Source organism: Grammomys surdaster, unplaced genomic scaffold (genome assembly GCF_004785775.1).
Source record: "Grammomys surdaster isolate TR1022 unplaced genomic scaffold, NIH_TR_1.0 125977, whole genome shotgun sequence".
Taxonomy (NCBI): Eukaryota; Metazoa; Chordata; class Mammalia; order Rodentia; family Muridae; genus Grammomys; species Grammomys surdaster.
The window spans coordinates 282,707-303,506 of record NW_021620793.1 but is presented as its reverse complement, the minus strand read 5'-3'; the positions used below and the strand labels follow the sequence as shown (position 1 = coordinate 303,506).

At 53.5% G+C, this 20,800-nt stretch overlaps 1 protein-coding gene across 1 annotated transcript in view; it reads right to left on the bottom strand.

Annotated features, from left to right (window-relative positions):
* Positions 1–20,800, bottom strand: part of Aldh4a1 (aldehyde dehydrogenase 4 family member A1) — a 25,921-nt gene continuing 5,121 nt past the window's right edge. The window contains exons 2-15 of the mRNA XM_028753983.1: positions 13,149–13,242; positions 12,964–13,056; positions 12,109–12,156; positions 11,312–11,467; positions 9,726–9,875; positions 9,576–9,650; positions 8,279–8,466; positions 7,399–7,472; positions 5,950–6,146; positions 5,583–5,630; positions 4,591–4,743; positions 3,881–4,002; positions 3,028–3,146; positions 1–1,478 (exon numbers count right to left, since the gene is read on the bottom strand). Coding sequence (XP_028609816.1) covers positions 1,366–1,478; positions 3,028–3,146; positions 3,881–4,002; positions 4,591–4,743; positions 5,583–5,630; positions 5,950–6,146; positions 7,399–7,472; positions 8,279–8,466; positions 9,576–9,650; positions 9,726–9,875; positions 11,312–11,467; positions 12,109–12,156; positions 12,964–13,056; positions 13,149–13,242 — 1,630 coding nt within the window. The 3' untranslated portion in view covers positions 1–1,365. The remainder of the gene's footprint in view (positions 1,479–3,027; positions 3,147–3,880; positions 4,003–4,590; positions 4,744–5,582; positions 5,631–5,949; positions 6,147–7,398; positions 7,473–8,278; positions 8,467–9,575; positions 9,651–9,725; positions 9,876–11,311; positions 11,468–12,108; positions 12,157–12,963; positions 13,057–13,148; positions 13,243–20,800) is intronic.

The following is a 20,800-nucleotide window of genomic DNA, read 5'->3' as shown; positions in this document are numbered from 1 at the left end:
TAAGAGCCCACTTATTTAAGCTTTACTCAATTCAAGTCACCTTCATAGAAACTTCCACAACGGCTGACCAGGTCTCTTGGGACCGTGGCCCAGCAAAGCTGACACACGAGGTCAGCCACCACAGCACACAGTGTTGGGGAACAAACGGGTGATATTTCTGATTGCTGGGAATCATCACCATTTTAGACATGGGAAGTTGGAGGATTTACATGATTTTATTTTGGTGACCACCTTGCAGGGGCAGGGGAGTGAGACACAAAGCCATCTCTAAACCCAGCCACAGGCTCCACTCCCAGTCAAGGCTCTACTCCCTCCCTCAGCATCACACAGAACCACGTGACAAGATGCTGGCAGGTTGTTAGATTAGGAGTAAGAAGCCAGTCCGCCCCTCACCTCCCTCCCCCGCCATTTTGAGTAGATATCTGGCATTTTCTCGGGCGGAAGTAAATGTGCCCTACCTCCCTCACAGTATAGAACCAGCAGAATTGGACATTTGCAGTCCAGTCCTGCCCCCTGGGAAGCAACCCTGAATGGAAGCATAACACAGAGCTAGCCTGGTACTGGGACCCGCCCCTGAGCGTGGCCAGGGTAGCCCTTGGTGACAGCTCCATGTGGACCCCTGGCAAGTGTCCTTGAGAGGGAAGTCTGCGTGCTCCTGAACCATTAGAAACATTTGATTATCCAAGACCCAAGCGGGAGCTCATCCTGACAACCACTGGGCTGGCTGCATCCCACAGAGTATGCAACGGAGGCCCACTTCAAGGTTTCCCTGTATGGGATGGCCACCACTGGTCACTCCCAGCAGGTGGCCAGGAGGGAGGAAGGCTCAGGGACAGGCAAGCACCCTGGAGGAAGGCACATGGGTCTAAGGCATATGGCTGCACACAAGTACCTGTAGGAGGAGTTAGCACAGACCAAGGGGCAAAGCCAGCTGGTGCCCCTGCAGCATCTGGCTGAGGTCCTGTCTTACTGGATATGTGTAAGGGACAAGGCCTAGGTCAGGAGTCTTTGAGTGGTGAAGCAACAGGACACCAGAGCTGTCTCCTTCCCCGACAGGGTCCTGAGAATATTCCTCTCTGTTCTGAGGGCCTCTGAGTCACCAGGACCAGAATGAGATGAGAAAAACAGACAGGCAGACAACCTGCCATGTACCAAGGTGTTCCGCAGAGAATGAGATTTCTGGGTGGGTTGGCTGATTCTCCCCAATATGACCCAAAGCCAAAGCCTGGGCACCCAATAGCCAGGACTGGGTCCAGCTCAGCTTTAGAGAGTCCAGGAGGAGCTGGCGGGGAGCAGGGGGTCAGTGCAGAGATGTCAGTCATCTGGATGGACAGATGGGTTGACAACAGAGGTGCTGGACAAGGCTCACTGCATGTAGGAGTATCGCCAGTCCCCCAGGGGCTTATGAGTCTCCTTGATGACCTGGGGTGACGTCCAGCGTAAGATGTAGTGAGGGCCTCCTGGTTTGTCGTTGGTTCCTGTGGGAAAGAGAGTACACAGTGGTTCTTGGCAGCGAGAGAGAGAGGTGACAGGTAGGGGAGCTAGCATGGTGAATGGGGTAGCACAGGGCTAGCAGCTAGAGGGGTGAATGGTGGCTCTGTCCACAACACACCCTTCCCAGCCTTGGGTCTTGCTGAGCATGTCAGGGCAAAGTGTGCATGGCCGGAGGGTAGGTGAGAGGCTGAGGCTCACAGTAGCAAAGTAATAAAAACACTAACCAGCCAAAACCAACACTGCCCATCTAAGCTGTTCTTTAGAAATGAAGGAAAGACAGACAGTCCAAGAATTTGAGTATATCACTTGACCACAGGAAGTAAGTAAGAGAGGAAGAAAGGACTATATAATAAAACTAAGAGCCAAGTCTTAGCTATCAATGATCAGCATAAATGTAAATGGGTTAAATTCTGCAATTAAAAGTCTAGTGAGTGAATGGATTTTAAAAAACAAGACCCAGGTTGGAGAGGGAGCTCTGCAGTTAAGAGCTCTTCCTGGTTTTCCAGAGGACCAGAGTTTGGTTCCCAGCACCTACAGAAGGTAGCTCACAACCTTCAGCAGCTCCAGCTGCAGGGGATCTGACACCATCTTCTGGACTCTACAGGTAACTACACACACACACACACACACACACACACACACACACGGCCTGTTACTCATATACACATATATACTTTTTAAATTACCTAAAACAATGTGGATGCCTTTAATCCCAGCACTTGGAAGGCAGAGGCAAGTAAAGCTCTGTGAGTTCAAGGCCAGACTGGTCTACAGAGCAGTTCCAGGCCAGCCAGGGCCATATTATATAGTGAGACCCTGTCTCAAAAAAACAAAACAAAAAACCAAGACCCTGGGCTGTTAAGATGATTTAACAGGTAAAATCGCTCTCGTCGAGCCTGATGGGCTGAGCTTGGTCCCCGTGACCCACACGCTGGAAGGAGAGACCTAACTGTGACAACATGATCTGTGGCTCCATACGTGCACTGTGGCACACACATGCACACACATGCTCATTAACTAAATCAAAGGGTTTTTTTTGAGAAAGGGTCTTACTGTGCAGCCTTGGCTGGCCTGGAACTCTCTCTCTGTAGACCATGATGGCCTTGAACTCACAGAGACCTACCTACTTCTGCCCTCCAAGAGCTGGCATTAAAGGCATGTGCTATCATACCCAATTCCCCCCAAAATACTTATTTTTAAGTAAACAAATAAACACGACCCGATTATATGTTATTTAACAGAAACTCACTTTATCCCCTAAAGACACAGGAAAAGATATAAATGGAATCTCAAAGACAGAGGAGTCGCACACAACAGACAGACTCTAAACTAAAACTAAGCTAACATCCACAGCCCTCCCCCAATGCCTCAGTTTCCTCCTCTGTACAACAGGAGAATGGCCTCCAAGCTTCTGAAGTTCCTGAAAAGACTACGTTTGGACATTCATACACCCCACAGTGAGCTGTTCTAGTCTAACTCACACCCCCAAAGTAATGACCTATGGCCTCTGACCGAGACTCGCCTCCCACTCACCTGAGGCCCGGGAGCCCCCGAAGGGCTGCTGGCCCACCACGGAGCCAGTAGACTTATCGTTGATGTAGAAGTTACCAGCAGCATTCCTCAGCATCCTCGTGGCTTCCTGGACAATTGCTCTAGGAGACAGGACAATAATCACAGGGGCTGCCAGTTCTGAGTCTGGCCTCCAACCCCTGAGAACCCATACTAACTCCCACTAAGCGAGCAGCCATGTTAGGAGCAGGACACTGGCCAGCTGCTAGAGTGGGCCCTGAGGCTTGGCTTTTCTCCTGAGAAGGGGATCAGCTCACTAGCCTTCTGGAGCCACCGGGAGGCCTGGGTGGAGAGCACAGAGGGTGAGGCCACAACCGGCCGAATGCAGATGACGGGGCCGGTCCCCAGTCTAACTCATCCATTTCACTGAAGGAGGGCAAACACCCAGAGCCTATGCTTCCTCCTGGGCTCCCACTTCCTGAGGCAGACAGAGGGGCTATGGGACCAAGGAGGAAGGAAAATATAAAACTTCAAAGTCAGGGTGGCAGGGCCCACATCAGATCTGTCTCCACTGCAGCACAGGGCAGGGTGGTCACCTAGCTCAGTGGGGCCCCCAACAGGTCGGTCATGAGCTGCCCCAGGCCTGTCCCTGAAGATTGAGACACGGTGGTCACCATGGGCTCCTGATAGCTACGTATCTAACAGGCTGGCCTGCTGTGTGTCCATTTGGCCTTTAGGTCTAAGCTGAGAGGACTGAGGAAACGCTCTGAGGGAAAGCAGAAGAGGGATTAGCAGACACTGAGTCCAGGAGGTGAGGTCTTCGCTGAACTGGCAAGGGCGGTACACCATCTCTGTTCCCACGGCTGAGGCCACTCACTTATCCTGGGCGAACACTGCCCCCGTGAGGCCATAGCTGGTAGTGCTGTCAACCAGCTGTAGTGTCTCTCGGTATTTATCATCCGGGTACACATACACTGTCAGCACAGGACCAAAGATCTCCTGGGAGAGGAGAGGAGAGGAAAGGAGAGGGGTTAGTCCCTACGATGTCCCCATCTGGCCACCCTCTCCACCATCCCAGGCCTCAACCCACACAATAGCCCAGACCATGGGCAAAGAGGAGCCAATTCCTCCAGGTTCCCTCTGGCCTCTGTGTGCCCAGCAGAAGATCCAGAACCTTCTGGCTTCCCTGCCATATCCTCATGTAGAGCAGCCAGGCCCTGGGGAGTGCAGGAGGCTCACTCAACAGCAAGTGCTAAGGCATCCTCCCTCCTCAGGGCCACTCTCCCACTAAGGGTGTGCTTTCTCTGGTCCCGCACCCCCATCCCATCTCAGGCATCAGCCATGGCCAGACCATAGCCAGCCTGCGAGCCCACAGCTGCCATATCACACCGGGGCTTCGACAGCTGTGGTGATGGCTTGCTAGGCCACAGCCAGCACTGACGGTAACAGGGACAGAGTCTTAGACAGGCTTGAGCTCACTCCAGCTGTGAGCCATTCCGGCCAGCTACCCCTCGTCAACCGTGAAACCAGACAGCATCAGAAAGTAGCACGGTGCCGCCGTGCCCAAGGACAGCCCCTGGCAATTACCTCCTTCATGATGGGCTCCTGTGGGTCCTTGCTCTCAATGATACACGGTTCCACGAAGTAGCCCACCGACTGGTCACACTGGCCCCCCGCCAGGATGCTGAGGCTGGACGAAGAATGCGCATGGTCCAGCCACTTCTTAATGCGGCCAAAGGCCTAGGGCAGGTGAGTGGGAGCTTCAGAGAGAGCCCCGCCCCACCTGGTACTCACCCCAAAATACCTCTGCCTAAAGGTGAGGGGGTCAGGGTTGGAGACACTGAGGGCCTGACTAAACCATGGTAGCAACACAGAGAAGAATCCATATGTGTATGTATATATATAGAATGTATGTGAACGCATGTGTGGTATAGTATGTTAGTATGTATAGTATGTATAGTAGTGTGGTTATAGTATGTGTGGTGTAGTTTAGCATATAGTATGTATCTGAATGCCTGTGTCCATGTAGCATGTGTGTGGTGTTTACACAAGTACGCATTGTGATATGCGTATGTAGGTGTATGCTGTGTATGTCTATGTGTATGTATGAGTGAGTATGCTGTGTTTTTGGAATGTGGGTATATGTATATAAGCATGTGTTATGTATGTAGCGTGTGGGCATGTACAGGGGGGCTCAGACCACAGTGGTCCTTACATACCAACATAGTCTGAGATAAACACACAGAAAGGTGCATACACAGCTATGTGTTTACACGTAACCACACAGTTAGCTAAGATGACAGGCATGTGGCCACAGAGACGTGTTTTCAAGGCCATCTAGCTACACAGTGGTCCCAGAGTGGTGCTCTCAAGTGCACATGTGTGGGCCTGCCACTTTAGGGGCTTGCTGAGCCTGGTTTGAGGGTGTGCGGGCAAGAGCAACTTCCCGCCACGAATGATCCGGCCCTCTTCCAAGTCAGGGAGGTATGTGTCTAGTTACAAGCAACGCTGACCAGCCTGTCCCTCTCTGTCCTAGATCTGTGCCCAGCACCCCTCCCCCAGAATGCACTGCACCTCACCTTGGCATCAATCACTGCGGAGAAGAAGGTCCCAAAGTCCTCTGAAGGCTGAAGATGAGAGAGAGAGAGAGAGAGAGAGACATGAGAGAGAGAGAGGAGAGAGAGAGAGAGAGAGAGAGAGAGAGACATGAGAGAGAGAGAGGAGAGAGAGAGAGAGAGAGAGAGAGAGAGAGAGAGAGAGAGAGAGAGAGGAGACAGTGTAGGGCACAGACGAAGGGATCTCTTTCCCTATATGCACCCCACCCCACATGCACAGCCCCTAGGGGAGGAGCCTCAGAGAGCCAGAGAGAGCCGCAGGGAGGCACTCAAAGAGCTGGAGCCTCCAATCCCATCAGCCACCTGCTGTGCGAGCCCAGGCCCCACTCACGTCCCCCACTTTGATCCTGCTGTGCTCCTCCAGCAGTCGCCCTTTGATCTGTGGCCACAGCGACTGCGGCACGTACAGGCGCGAGCAGGCGGAGCACTTCTGACCGCCGTACTCGAAGGCCGAGCGCAGCGTCCCGCTCACCACGCTGTCCACGTCGGCCGAGCTGTGCACGAAATGGAAGTTCTTCCCGCCACACTCTGCGGAGCACGGGGTGTGTGGACATGACTGGGTGCAGCCCCGACCACCGCCCACACCAATCCACAGCCCCACATCAGAGAACATCCTGGGAAGCCACGAGCCAGGACTGCTCCACTCCCCGGCCGGGAAAGCAAGGCTGGGGGGAGGGGACAGGGGAACAGAGGGCGTTGGTACCCACTCTCTGTCACAGAGAAAACCAAACGACCAGAGGAACGAGCACAACAAACCAAGTTCCCAAGGGCCCACCCATTCCTAAAGGAGGACCAGGCTTTCCTGAAACCTCCCCGGGAAGCCCACCTACTCCTTTACAGACCTTCAGACAGGTCACAGCACCCTCCCGCCTCAGTTTACCTACTCAGAAACAACAGGTAACACCAGCCAGCCAAAAGCACACACCTCCTGCCAGGTGCCTGAGGAAGCACCTGAGCTGTCTCCTCAAATCTCAAGGACCACGTCCATTGCCCTGCCCCCATCTCAAGGATGAATAAACTGAGACACCTTGATGCAGCCACTGGCTCCAGGTTGGGCCATGGCCCTGGGAAGGAGAGGCTACCCCCTGCCCTGCAGGGTCCGTGAGATGCGCTGGGAAGCTCAGTTGCTACAGGCAACCCAGGCACACATCAGAGGCCAGCTAACTCAGGAAGGGCCTTCTCATGGAAGAAGAGAACTAAGGGTTAACACTAAGGGTTAGACGGCTGAACCATCAGTCCCGGCTTCTACTGTCCAGTGCACCCCAGGCAGAAGTTCTTTGAGGTCTCAGCAAGGTGTGTGCTACAACTTCTAGCCCATGGGGACTGCGCAAATTGGAGTTCTGTGCAAAATAGGGTTCCATGGCCCAGGGAGTTTGGGAAACACTGCCTAGCCTGTTACGCTCTCCGAATATATAAATGGAATACTAAAAGCTCTGGGAAGCCTTGTGGGAAAAGACTCCATTGGCTTTGCCTCACACAGCGTGGACCAAGTTTATGTGATCAGAGAACGGTTTCTCAGGAGAGTTACCACTGTCAATGAGAGGCCACTCTGCTGTCCTCTCAGCCGGTTGCCTCCTCTCCTGTCCCCCTCCACACCACACCCACAAACGGGCTGCTTCCTCCCCTGCTCAGACCGGTGACACAGCAGTCCCCAGCCATGTGTGCTGCCAACGCAAGTCTAAAGGACCACAGCTCTCAGTCCCTGTCACAGGTCTGATTAGGTGGTCTGTGCTCACACATGGCTCCTGGGTGGAGGGTGAGGGGGAAAAGCAGGGCTTACCTCCAGCCAGACGTGGGAAGGTATGGAACCGGTCCAGGTTCTGGGCCACCTGCTTCCACAGGTGTTTGAAGGTGCTAGAGTCAAGGATTTGAGTGTCAAGGAGGCTTGAGAGGAAGGGACTAAAAGACCTGGGGGAAATGCCTGAGGGACTGCACAGGGGTGAAAACAGTGCTGGTCCAAGCTCTGACACAGGGCTATGTGACCTTGGGTTCATGACTTAATGTCACCAAGCCTCCAATTCTGAACCTCACCTCACCTACAAACAAGAATGAGCTCCGTCTGCGGGGATTCCAATGTGAGCCCAAACTTTGGCTCACAAGCAATACCCTGTGGCTATGGGGGGCATCCTGGCCCAGGGCCTGGCCTGACAGACATAACCAAAGGCTCAGGCTGCCCTGACCTGCCACCCCTGAGACACAGCCTCCTCCCGGGGCGTCACTGTGACCAACCTCAACACCACAAAACAATAAAAATGCTAATCACCCGGCACAGCAGCTAACGGTAATTTATGACTTTGCTACCTTCGGCCTAGCAGCTTGCCAGAGCGTGGCAAACAGGGGGCCAGGCCCACTCTGCCTGCTAACAGGCAGAGACCCGAGCACTGGCAGAGCAGGCCTCTAGGGAAAAGGCCCCGTCAGCACTCCGCAAGCTCCCACCCACACCCGCGATCCGAGCATGGAAGGTGCAGAGAAGCCACTTGCAGGTGCCACACAGTAAGGTCTGCAGATGTTAAACAGGACATGGGGCTATCCCAGTCAACTCCACCCACATACCCAGAAGGTTCCTCAGTCAATGACCTACACATGACTCAACTGCCCCCAAGCCTGTACGCCCTGACAGTATCATACCCCATGCCCTACCCCACCCCTCAGGGACTTACGGCACACTGCCTGTAAAGTTGATGCCACAGAGGTGCTCTGAGCTGGTGACCGTGTCCCCAAATGTTGGCCCATCAGCTGGCACAAATTGGATTATGTTGGGGGGCAAGCCAGCCTCCCGGAGGATGCGGTAGACAGCGTAGCTAGCCAGCATGGCAGTGTCACTGGGCTTCCACAGAACCACATTGCCCTGTCAAAAAGATGTCAAACACGACTCACAAGGTGGAGGGAGACCAACCATACCAAGCCATGTTCCCCAGCGCATAGCACGATTGTCCCCATCAGAATCCACTTCAAGCTCCTCCTAAGCTCACTGATACAATGTCTGTGCTGTTTCCCAGAGGCCTCTGTCATGGAGGGCCCAGCCTTCACCTCTGACTCTGGCCTAGGCTCTCTTTCCCTGCAAGCCCAGGCCAAGTCTTGCCTTCACTCCAGGCTATGACTGTTCTCAGTGTTCTGGGCCATTCCAGGGTGTGGCTGGACAAGTACTCACAGATACATGCACGTGTGCTGAGTCAGAGCACGTGCACTGGGTGAGAGCACGGGCAGCATCCCTAGGCACCAGGAGGGCCCATTCCATGATGCACGGGGCTGTCCCTGTGCATACACAGAGAACACACACGCCATGCCTAAGGCCCAGGCTGCTAGACCAACAGCAGCTCTCTTCCTGGCTGATCTTAGATTCCCCCACATCAGCCTGGGAGCTCCCGCAGGAACAGGCGCCCTCACTCAACAATGGCAGTCAATCTTACGGTTTTCATTTCAGCTGCAAGACATCAGGCCTCCAAATTCCTATCTGTTCCTCCACAAGTCCCTGCTGTGCATCTCCAGTGTCACCTGGCAAAGAGGCACAGGGGCAGCCACCTCTCTCATTGCTTTTTAAATTAACTGACATCGTCAGCGCAGTGTCAATGGCTGCCACATGTATGAGCCCTCTAGGTCACCAGCAGCAGCAACAGCAGCCATCAGATCCAAGGCTCACTCTCAGCTGGACCTGCCTGGCATCTAGCACATCTCAATCTTTGTGAGCTGATGGCATGAGCCCTGACACACACACACACACACACACATCCTGCTCGACAGAGGAAGTAACTGTGTCTCTGAACTTGGGTTCTGCCCTGGTCTCCCACAAACGGACAAGGTTACAAGATAAACCAAGAGTTGAAATCCAGAACATATCCACAGTCCCAGCTGCTACCCTCTGTACTTCTCCTGTGACTACAGGCAGACGGTCTAGGTTTGTTTGAGATCCAGGGAGTGACTAACTGGCCCTTGTCCCTCCCCACACCCTCTCCTCACCATTAAGGCTGGTGCGCCTGCCAGGTTGCCTCCGATCGCGGTGAAGTTGAAGGGAGAGATGGCTGCCACAAAGCCCTGAGGAAGAGAAAGACATGAGGTAAAGCTCAGTGTTCCTGGGAGGCCCGTGGCTCACTGCCTACCCTGTGGTACCTCCAGCCCCCGGTACACCACGTGGTTGGTACTGGGTGGCACGCTGATGGGTTGCTCTCCCTCCAGTTCCATGGCGAACTTGGCATTGAACCTGAAGAAATCGATGAGTTCGGCCGCAGCATCAACCTCTGCTTGGATCACGGTCTTGCCCTGTTAGGATGGTAGCCCAGCTTCAGTGACACCAGACAGGCTACAGCCAGCCCCAAGAAGGGAACAAAAACCTCCAGTGGGCTGACCATGCTTGGCCCCAGGACTGAGGAGGGAAAGGACCTGATTCTCAGGCATCCCAACCTCTCATCAGACAGACAAATACACACTGGGCCAGAAAGCACCTACTGACCATCTCGTAGAGATATGCGGCTCATAATTCTTTAGCATATTGTTAGTGTGTGTAGCCTGGGATGCTAAGGCCTTCAGAGCGATTCCTAGAATCCCCTGAATCTCAAGCCAAATAAAAAGGGATCCCAGTGTGACAGCCCACACATCCAGCTTCCTGCCTCACATCACATGCTCAATGCCGAAAGGAAGGCGAGGAGCTGTCATCCCACCTCCACGCAGCAGAGGGCGCTCTCACCATGGAGCAGGTGGCCAGCCTGGGGTTTTGGTGGCTGTTAGTTCTCAGGAACTCAGGCGAGCGGTTCCTTAAGCGGACTGAACCTCTCTCCCTGGCTCCTTCCTCAGTGCAGTGCACTGCTCACTAGACAAAACCATTTCTCAAATCCCATTTCTCATTGGACAACTTAAAAGATGAAGATCTAGAAAGGCGCCTCTCCCACGGGCAGTAAGTATACACTTAACAGCCCGCTGCAGCCTGAGCTTTAACTGTAACCAACACCAAACACAGGGCTCCAGACGGGAGCAGAATGGCCCTTCTGGGCCTGGAATGCCAGGAAGCCCGAGAGGACAGAATAGAGCCAGGCCAGATGGTCAGAGTCCCTTCTAGGCAGGGGACACTGAGTAGAGCCAGAGGAGGCCTGAGCTCCCCACAGACTCCTGCTAAGTCTAAACTCACTCCATCATGGGCAGAACAGCCTGGCCGGAAACAGAAGAGTGCTGGGAAGCATGACAGACGAAGGCTAGAGGGGCCCGAGGTAATGGGGTGAGGCCCTTGGGAGAGACCCTGGCGGTCCCTGAGTCAGCAACTCTGTGGTTGTTTAAGAGCTCCCACTGAGGGCTGCAGGGGCCTGGCTGAGCTGAAGGCAGAAACTGGCACAAGTTCCAACCTACAGCGTGTGAGCCCCATGTGTCCCAGGCTGGCAGTGCATGCAGCCTGACACCTTTGTAGACAGCAGTGCCATACCAACGATGCCAGAAGGCTGGCCACTAGTAGGGACTGAAGTGACAAAGGTGTGGCCCAAAGTAGGACGGAAGGAATGAAGGGGAGGTGACGTGACTGGCCATGGCAGGACACATGGGCTCACCATAACCAGCTGAGTCTGGTGACTAAGTTACATCCTGACTCCTCGGCCCTGTCCCTGGGGAACATCTCTAAGTCTCCAACAGCTCCTGGCACACAGAAGCTGTGCAGCTAATGTCTGGTGACAGGAATGGAGTGTGACAGCCCGACTGGGCCTGTCAATCCTCACCTGTCCCACCATGGTCTTGGCAAGGACTTCAGCCCTCCGGGGCCCACTCAGCATATCTGCCGCCCTCAGGAAGATCTGGGCCCGGTCTGCCACGGGCTTCAGGTCCCACTCTTTCCTGGCAGCCAAGGCAGCTTCGATGGCTTTGTTGAGCAAGGCCTGGACAGAGAAGTAAAGGGTCGCCTTCTGCTTTACACAGCGGGGCACAGAGGGGGGACCAGGAGGACACTAGCTACCAACAGAAGGCCCCCCAGTCCTGTCCACACTGCTACAGACAGCCTGTCCTGTTGTCACTGTAAGGCTCCTGTCAGGTTAGTCAGCTGCTACAAAAGAAAGCTCCTGCCCCACAGTCTCCCAAGGTCTAAGAAGTTACCACACCCTCAGGATCTCTGACACTCCGGCCTTGGGGTCAGAACCACAGCTTGACACACATACTAGCTACAGGTGACCCAGACCCCACCAGCCCTCATTACCATGTGGTACCAGCCCCTCCCATGGGCTCCCTCTCCCTCACTCTCGGCCTGCCTTTCCATCTACCTCTCTAACTGCTCTGTCTTACAGAATCTACCCTGTCCCTGAAAGACCCGCTCCCCAGGTCAGCTCCAAGTGGCAGGCACACTAATGGGAATATTTGGTGCTATTGCCACTATGATCAATAAAGCTAAGGTTTGGCTCTGGTTATATGTCTGGTTCTGCTGTGGACTCAGCACAAAGAAAGACCCCAGGGTCAGGGAGAGAGGTGGTGTGGTCCACTCCCACCGGGTGGACCAGCCATCATCACCAGGGACTCAGGGACTCACCTTGTCAGCATAACAGAACTTGGCCACCTTGTGTCCATGATTAAAAGGCTGAAAGAAGAGGAGAGGGGGTGTCGAAGTTCATAAGTAAGGCCAAGACCACAGAGTACCCGGCTCCCTTTGTCCGTTATCAGCCTCTGTGGTCACTCGGACTTGCCTGAATCCCACCCAGACCATCCACCTACGGCACCAGGCCACGACAGCTCTCTCTTCCTCCTCCCTGGCTCTCCGTGCCTAGAAGCTATGCACCCAGCCTCATTTAAACATTCTTCCAACAGGCCGGTGAGACAGCTCAGTGGGTAAAGGCGATTGTCACTCAAGCTTAGTCATGTGACTCCAATCTCCCAGAACCCCATAAAGGTGGACAGAGAGAACCAACCCCACAAAGTTGTCCTCCGGCCTCCACAGATGCCCTGTACTCAGTCACAAAGCTAGTGGGAGCATGCAGAGAAAGATAGGCTAGTTGTTCCAAACGGCATTCAGTACACAGTGCTCTTAGAGTTTTGCCTGAGTAGACTCACTGGCAAAAAGGCTAGCCCCTCAATCTCCCCGCCTCTGACTGTGCGACCCGTGAGCTCCCTGGTCTGCTGACAGCCATGGTGCTTTCTAGAGGGCTGAACCCAGCTGGCAACTGACCTATGGGAAGAAGCCACCAGGGACACGCACACCCTTCCCAGGCTCCTTGATGTGGACATGACTCAGGAATGGACCGGGCATAACACTCTCTGATTCTAGAAGTTTTAGGCATCCACAGAATTCAAACTCTGGGCAGGCAGAGATCACAGCTCCAAACCTGTGAGCTTCCAGGGAGAGGCCCAGGTGCAAGGTGAGGATGAGCCGAGCCCTTGTCAGACCTACCGACAGCTGGTACTGCACATTGGATGTCCACACCTCCTCGTCTCCGACAATGCAGGGGATGGCTTCCGTCTGGCCCTTCAGGTCCTTCAGAGCCTGGGGAATGGGACAGAAATGTGGATGGGAACTTCCTGTCTCTCTTTGTTCCATGGCCCTCACGCCCTGGTGACACCCAGTCTCCCTGTTACCTTCTGCAGTGCGTCCCGCTCGGGGCTGCCCTGAGTGAACTCTAAGATAGGTTCATTGGCCACCTTCAGAGAGGAGGCGTGCCTCCACCGCAGCCTGGGAACGGAACAAGCATGGGAGGGGGGGAAAACAGACTGGTTAGCAGCCACTAAGTTAACCCCTGCATCAACACTGGTGGTCCCCGGCTGGCACAAAGCAAATCCAGGGTTTGGGGAGACAACTGGCTTTGGGTCTAAGACTTAGAAATCATAAGTCTAGTCCTGGGTGTCTTCAGGCACATGACTCACCTGCTCTGAGCCTGTTTCTACAGCCACTGAATGATATGAAGCCACACCCCCACCCCCACCCCCACCCCCACCCCCAAGTCATTTAGTATGTGTTGGAGGCCACTGTCTTTTTTTTTTTTTTTCTTGAAATTCACTCCACAAAGTCAGGCTTTCTCTACACTGAATGGGTAGCCTGTGACAGCCGATTCTTACAGTGTGAGCCAGCGAGATGCCCTCAGCAGAGGGCTGGCATTCAAGTGGGCAAGGGCATCAAATATAGACCAGGAACTTGGGAAGATTTGGCCTGGGTGCTGGGTGAAGCAGCAGGCAAGGCTGGTTCAGAGGACTAACGTCCTGTTCCTGAGGCCTGGTTGGTGAGTGACCTCCATCTCTTTCCTTGGTTAGTACAAAGACGGGAAGATAAAAGGAACAGCACAGCCAGGGCCCATCCTTCCAGAGCTAAAGCCCGCCCCTTCCGCTTCCAAGATGTGGGATGTTCCTGCAGGCCTCAGTTTGTTCTGTAAATGAGGACAGCTCCCAGGACACCTTAATGTTGGCAACAGTAACAGAACACAGCCCCAGGGCAGGCCTCACCAGCTGACCAGATAGCCGCTCCGAAGGAGTAGGTCAGCTGATCATTTTATAATGAAAATGACTAGCTGAAGACTGAAATTTAAAAAAAACTGAATTTGAGTCTAGACCAGCAGTTCTCAGAGTGGGTCATGACCACTTTGGGGGTCACATATGGGTCATGACCGCTTTGGGGGTCACATATCGGCTATCCTGCATATCAGCTATTTTACTGTTTATAACAGTAGCAAAATTAGTTATGACGTAGCAATGAAATTATGGTTGTGGGTCACCACAGCACGAGGAACTGTATTAGAGGGTCACAGCGTTAGGAAGGGTCACAGCGTTAGGAAGGTTGGGATCCACTGGTGCAGACAAAGCCAGGCCCCATGTGCTCTCGAGATGCTGGGGAAGGTATCCACGTGCCCGGGGCTCCGGCTGTATGCTCTGAGGGGACAGTCCAGAAAACCAGGAGTGCTCTCTCTGGGCCGGGTTTTGTGATGCTACAATTGAGCAAAGAAGCGACCCCTCTCCAAGTGCCTGGACTGCGCTTAGATAAAAGAGATCGCCGGGCGGTGGTGGCACACGCCTTTAATCCCAGCACTTGGGAGGCAGAGGCAGGCAGATTTCTGAGTTCAAGAGTTCGAGGCTAGCCTGGTCTACAGAGTGAGTTCCAGGACAGCCAGGGCTACACAGAGAAACCCTGTCTCGAAAAACCAAACCAAAAAAAAAAAAAAAAAAAAAAGAAGAGATCTCTCAGAGAAAAGCTGTAGGCTGGTCCTCCACCAGCTTAACCACATTTCAGCATAACCACGCTCACCAGGACAGAGCGTCCAGGCTGAGGGAGAGGGGTCATGTGTGTTTCTCCTTTCTCTATGAGAAGGAGTACAAAGGTCCTGTAGGTTTAGTCAGGGAGGCCTGGAGGGAGAAGAAAACAAACCCATGTGTGGTGGGCGTGGCCCAGAGGGCATATTCCAGGAGGAGGGCAGAACAGAGACGTGGGGTAAAAGCCCAAAGAGGGCTATAGGGTTGAGGACAAGGAAGATATTTGCTGACAAGATCTTCAAGAGGAGGGAAACTAAGCATCTGCCTGGAGGTAGTGAGGGGAGGTGTCCCCTCTCCCTCCACTGTCACACTCACAGGCCACGTCACATCCTTAGCCCCACCCTTGTCTGGCCAAAGACCCAGTCCTCCCTCCCGTTAGCCTCAGAACAGAAGACTGAGACCCATGAGGTGACGATGAAGACCAGACAGCTAAAAGAGGGCAAAGCTAGAGAAATCCGCCATGTCCCTGCCTCCTGTAGTCCTGGAAACAGGGAGAGAGGCGTTTGAAGTTTCTAGGGGCTGACAGTGGGAAGGTAAAAATCTACCATGTGGTCCAGCAGGCCTCCAGGCCTCCCCCAACCATCCACCATGTTGGACACTGCCATTTCTGGAAGCAGATGAATCAAAGCCAACATTCCCAGCCAGTCAAGATCCCTCTCCACCAGCATGGTTCTTCTACTCCTCCGGGAAGCCTGGAGTCTGCTTCCTCGGACCAAGAACACCACAGGGTACCTTCAAAGGTCACCTCCAGTTGTGCGTGAACATGCCAGGCATTCCTCGCCCACTGGCTCCAGAGAGACTTCCCAAGGCCCAAGGCCCAAGGCCCAGCAGTTTCCAAAGACACAACTCTGCCCGCAACCCCCCTAATCCCAACCCTCCCCGCCCCCACTCCTCCTGCCCCCCTTTGTCCCCCTCCCCCCACCCACCCACCCCCGCTTCTCCAACCAGGATCATACCCAACTCTGGTGGGAAAAAGTCAGCACATACCCCACCCACACAGGGTCTCTTCCCTGCTATCCCCCCACCTCCAGCCCCCAAAGTAATGCCAGAAACAGAAGTCCCACAGACCTCCCTCCACCCTCCCCAGGGCAGAGACTCACTGTGACCTCAGGCTCACAGAGGCTTTTCCAGGATCCTGGAAAATCTCCAGGCCCTGAAGAGGCTAGTTCAAAAATCAAGTTGAACCTGAGTCAAGTAGTTCCAAAAATAACAAGCCTTTCTCCCAACAGGCTCTTTTTCTGTTTTGGCTAGTGATCTGTCCTGATTTAACAGGCACCCCTCCAGTGGCTTGGACAAAGACGGAGGCAGATCACTCCACAAGACTTAAGGCTTCCAGGACAGGGGGTCTCAACCTTCTGAATGCTGCGATTCCTCACGGTGTGGTGACCCCCAGCCAGAAAATCATTTTTGTTGGTACTTTCGTAACTATAATTTTGCTACTGCTGTGAATCGTAATGTAAGTATATTTGGAGACAGAGTTCTGCCAAAGGGGTAGTGACCTGCATGCAGATTGAGAACCACTGCTCTAGGAGGATTCCCAAAGGCCTTTCTAGGCAGGATGGTTTTCCTCACTCATTCATTCACTCATTCTTTCCTTCTTTCATGCAGTCAGCACGGTTAGCCCACAGCAACAACACAGATTTAATCCACGCACCAGGTGGTTTACGTTCCACACATTTCCAAGCTCGACCTGGATTGCAATCCTCCCGCTGTGGAGAGGAAACACAGGACAAGAGGTCTGCACCCAACTCATGTTTCCTGGCAAACTGGGATAACCCTAGGGCCAGGGCCTGAGCCAGAAAGCTGTTTATTCTTCCCAGCAAGCTTCAGAGACCACATTCCCCTTCCCCACCTAGTGGCAGATGTCCTGATTTCCAGAAGAGTCTGAGCCAGCAAACTCAGCACTCAGGGGAGGAGGTGTGTGGAAGAGGGCGTGGCTCCACCCTGTCCGAGGTTCAAAGTGCCATCAGCTCTCAGGACAGTAACAGTAACGTCTCTCCACTATCTCCAGGCTGCATATGCCATAACCAAAGCTACACAATCATTCTGCCTCTCCAGTACCGGGGACCTGCTCTGAGGGACACACATGCTCTGAGGGACACACACCTAAACAACTTAGTCATTATGAGTGCACCAGAAAACACCCCCAGAGAAACCTCATGGATGCAGGCCGATCCAAGAGGACCTCTTTCAACCAGGGGATGCTGCAAAAGGGGCAGGCACGACACTGCCACACTACGGTACGACGCACCATTTTGCAGGCAGCAAAGTTTCTTATTTTTGAGACAGGGTCTCACGGCACATAGCCCAGACCAGCTCCAAAGTCACTCTGTAGAGGAAGATGACCTTGAATCTCCTCGAGTGCTGGCTGGGATTACAGGTTTGCTTGTCCATACCGGGTTTATACAGTGCTGTGGATGGAACTCAGGGCTCCAGGCGTGTTAGTCATCGAATGAGCGCGTCCCCAGCGCTCCGTTACCACTGCACAGGACTACCACCGGATAACTGGAGTCCGTGATTGTCTATACGGCAAGGTGGACTCTGGTTTATTTATTTCTAATGTGCCACAGCGTACACACGAAGATCAAAACACAATTTGTAAGAGCTGGGTCTCTGCTTCTGCCACATGGATCCTGAGAACCAATCAGGTGGTCAGGCTTGGCAGCGAGCACCTTCGCCTGGTGAATCAGCTTGCAGGCCCAAGCCCCAGATGTTAACATGAAAACCGGATCGAGGGAGACTCAAAACCACTTCAGGAGTCCTCAGGCTCATTCCGCATCACACATCCATTGCAGAAGCACAGCCGCCCCGGCTTTTCCTCAGACGTCCCACCACACTTGGATATCCCTCACAGGTGGGACCCCCATGTCTGAGGGGGTTCCTTTCCATCATCTCAAAGCCAAGCAGGGGGATTTGTGTCGGAGCCTGAACATCCGATCCTGAAGCAATCAGCAAGCTCCCAGAAGCAGCCCGTGTCTCCTCCAAGCACCCAGCACACATGGACCAGCTGAGAGAAAGCTGGAGAGGGAGCAACAAACGCACATGGGATGTGAGGGTGTGAGAGCCGACAGCAGACCTCCAGGACTGAGCTGGCGGCACGGACCCCCTGCCAGCTAAGTACCAGGTCGACAAGAAAGTAGAGGCTATCTTCCTCGATTCAGCCTCCTGTTTCCCAGCTGTAATCTGGAGCCTGATAAGGCAAATCCCCCTTATCACTCAATTAGGTGTAATTAAGGTAGCAGCGGTGGCTCCCGGGAAGGGAAATTACAGGCCCAGGGCGGGGCAGCCTTACATGAGCCACTTCACCTGGATGCCCTGGAAGACAGTGCAGATCATCCCCTGAGCTCTTAGGGTGCCGAGCACTGAGCGGAGTGAGGTACGGATACTGTCCTTGTGTTGTTTCTAATGCTGTGGTAAAATACTCAGACAAAAGGCAACTTGGGGACAAAAAGGTTCCTGTTAGTTCATGATCCAGGTCTGTCACTGTGGGGAGCTCAGAGATAGGAGCTGGTCACATCCACAGTCAAAAGCAGAGAGAACACATACATGTTCAGTGCTTGTGCTTAGCTCAGAAGCTCCCACTTAGGGAATGACGCCACCCACAGTGGGCTGGGTCTTTTCAGAATTAACTCAATTAAGACATCCCCCCCTACATCTGCCCATGACCAACCCAAAGTAGACAGTCTCTCACAGGGACTCTCTTCCCAGGTGTTTCTCCGTTGTTACAGCTAGTTAAAGCTGAGCATCCGGGGCACAGGCACTCTCCCAATGCACTAGGTTGCATTGTGATCCCATCTTATGGATAAGTAAACCGACACTCAGAGATAGCATTTCTCCTTTGCAGCTCACGGTCACAGCTCATCGATAATGGTGCAAACTTATACAGTCAGGAGACATAGTCTGAAGTTAAAGGATATCTCAAGGATCTTGGGCCAGCCTGGATGATGGGATAGGTCAATCTCCTGACCACACACTGCAAGAGAATCACTCACTTCCCGTGTGAAGGAGGAGAGCACCTCAGATGGACAGTCTGCAGCACTGCAGCTCAGCCTTCACTGTGCACTATGTAGACCAGGCTAGCCTCAAACTCAGAGATCTGCCTGCTTCTGCCTCCAAAGCGCTAGAATTAAAGGTATATGCCACCACACCCAACCTGGAGGACTCTCTTGCTATCGCAGCTACCCTTGGTATTTCTGTCAGAGCTGGCCACACAAGGCAGCTGTGGGACTGTGGGAGAGAGATGGGTCACCAGATTACAGCAAGCCTCAGTTTTCTGGGTGCTGAGCATGTGTCAAACAACTCAGCATCCATAAACTCAGGCAAACCCCTAGATAAGCAAGGCCTAGTGACGAAGGCTTGTAATCCCAGTTACTCCCGTCACCTGATGAACCAGCTTGCAGGCCCAAGACCCAGGTGTTAACATGAAACCAGGCTCCCAGCACTGCAAGAAAAACATCCCGAAGTGAAGACAACCGTGTGAGAGTCCCTGCTGATACTTTCCATGTGACAACTTGAGGTTGCGTTGAGAAGCCAAGCCACCTGCACAGAGCCACAGAGCTGCTTAGAGGTGGGGCCAGGATCCAAGCTACACTCCGTTCTGGGCCATTTTGACAGCAACAGTTCAACACCTACTGTGTGCCGGGTGCAGAGTGTTTCCGGGTGCCATTGCCAGCTGATAAGCGTGGACTTGAACAGTGGTCAGAAACATTACGAGGACCTCAGGCTCCACCTGGTCCTCCACGGTATTCACAGAGCGCAGGGCAAGCACCACGCCCTCGCATCTGACCCTTGTCACTGCCTGTGACATGGCTGCTAGGATTATCCCTATTATACAGATGACAACACCGTGGCAGGGTGCTGAGGTCAGGAACTCTCCACCTGTAGGACTCTGAGATGTCCCTAGACAATGGAAAGGTCCAGAGCTTAGCAACACAGCATAACAAAAACCAAACACGTGACTGAGCCAAGGATACCCCTCAACCATGGCGGGGTGCGTGCCGGAAGCAGCCCCAAGATACACAGGAAGACTCACCAACAGGTCTGGAGCAAAGGTAAGTAAGGAACAGAAATGAGCATCTGTTATAAGCCAGCAACAGAGCTGGTGCGCTCCTCTGTTTACCGGGTTTTTGTGTACAGTGCTCGCCTAGGATCCCAGCCCCATCTCCGCATCGCGCACCCGTGTTCACACCCACAGATGTAAGTTTGCATATACATATGTACCGTGCATGTTTCAAAGGATCTAGGCCGGGAAGTATTGTATCACTAAGGGCACGGATGAGGAAGTTAACACAGAAAGTGGCAGAGGTCAAGGTGGAAAGGAACCAGGCAATTGGGAGGCCCCGGTGATCAACAGTTTGACAACCTCAGCCAGTTTCCCTTCATTTCCATGGGCCTCGGTTGTTTAATCTGTGAAATGGGGAGAGCAAATTACTATATCGCAGGCTGCTGAGGGGCTGAGGAAGATAATACATGTAAAGGACAGGACAAGGTGGGGCCCGGGGGATGAGGTGGGACCTGGGGAAGTGGCTCGGTTAGCAGAGTACTTGCCCAGCATGAAGGAAGCCCATAACGCCCAGGCTTCCATCCTCAACTCTGCATACCCCAGCAGAGCGCTACTGTACACTCGCAATTCCAGCACCTGAGACGTGAAGGCCTTCTGAAGATCAGAAGTTCAATGTCACCCTAGGCTACATAGCAAGTTTAAAGCCAGCCTGGACTGCATGAGAGACCATCTCAAATAAAAGAAAAACGAAAAGACAAAGGGAAGCCATGGTGGCCAGCCCCTCCTCCAAGGCCAAAAGGTAATTTTTTTCTCTTTTAAGATTTATTTAGCCTGGCAGTGGTGGTGCACGCCTTTAATCCCAGCACTTGGGAGGCAGAGACAGGTGGATTTCTGAGTTCGAGGCCAGCCTGGTCTACAGAGTGAGTTCCAGGACAGCCAGAGCTACACAGAGAAACCCTGTCTCGAAAAACCTAAAAAAAAAAAAAAAAAG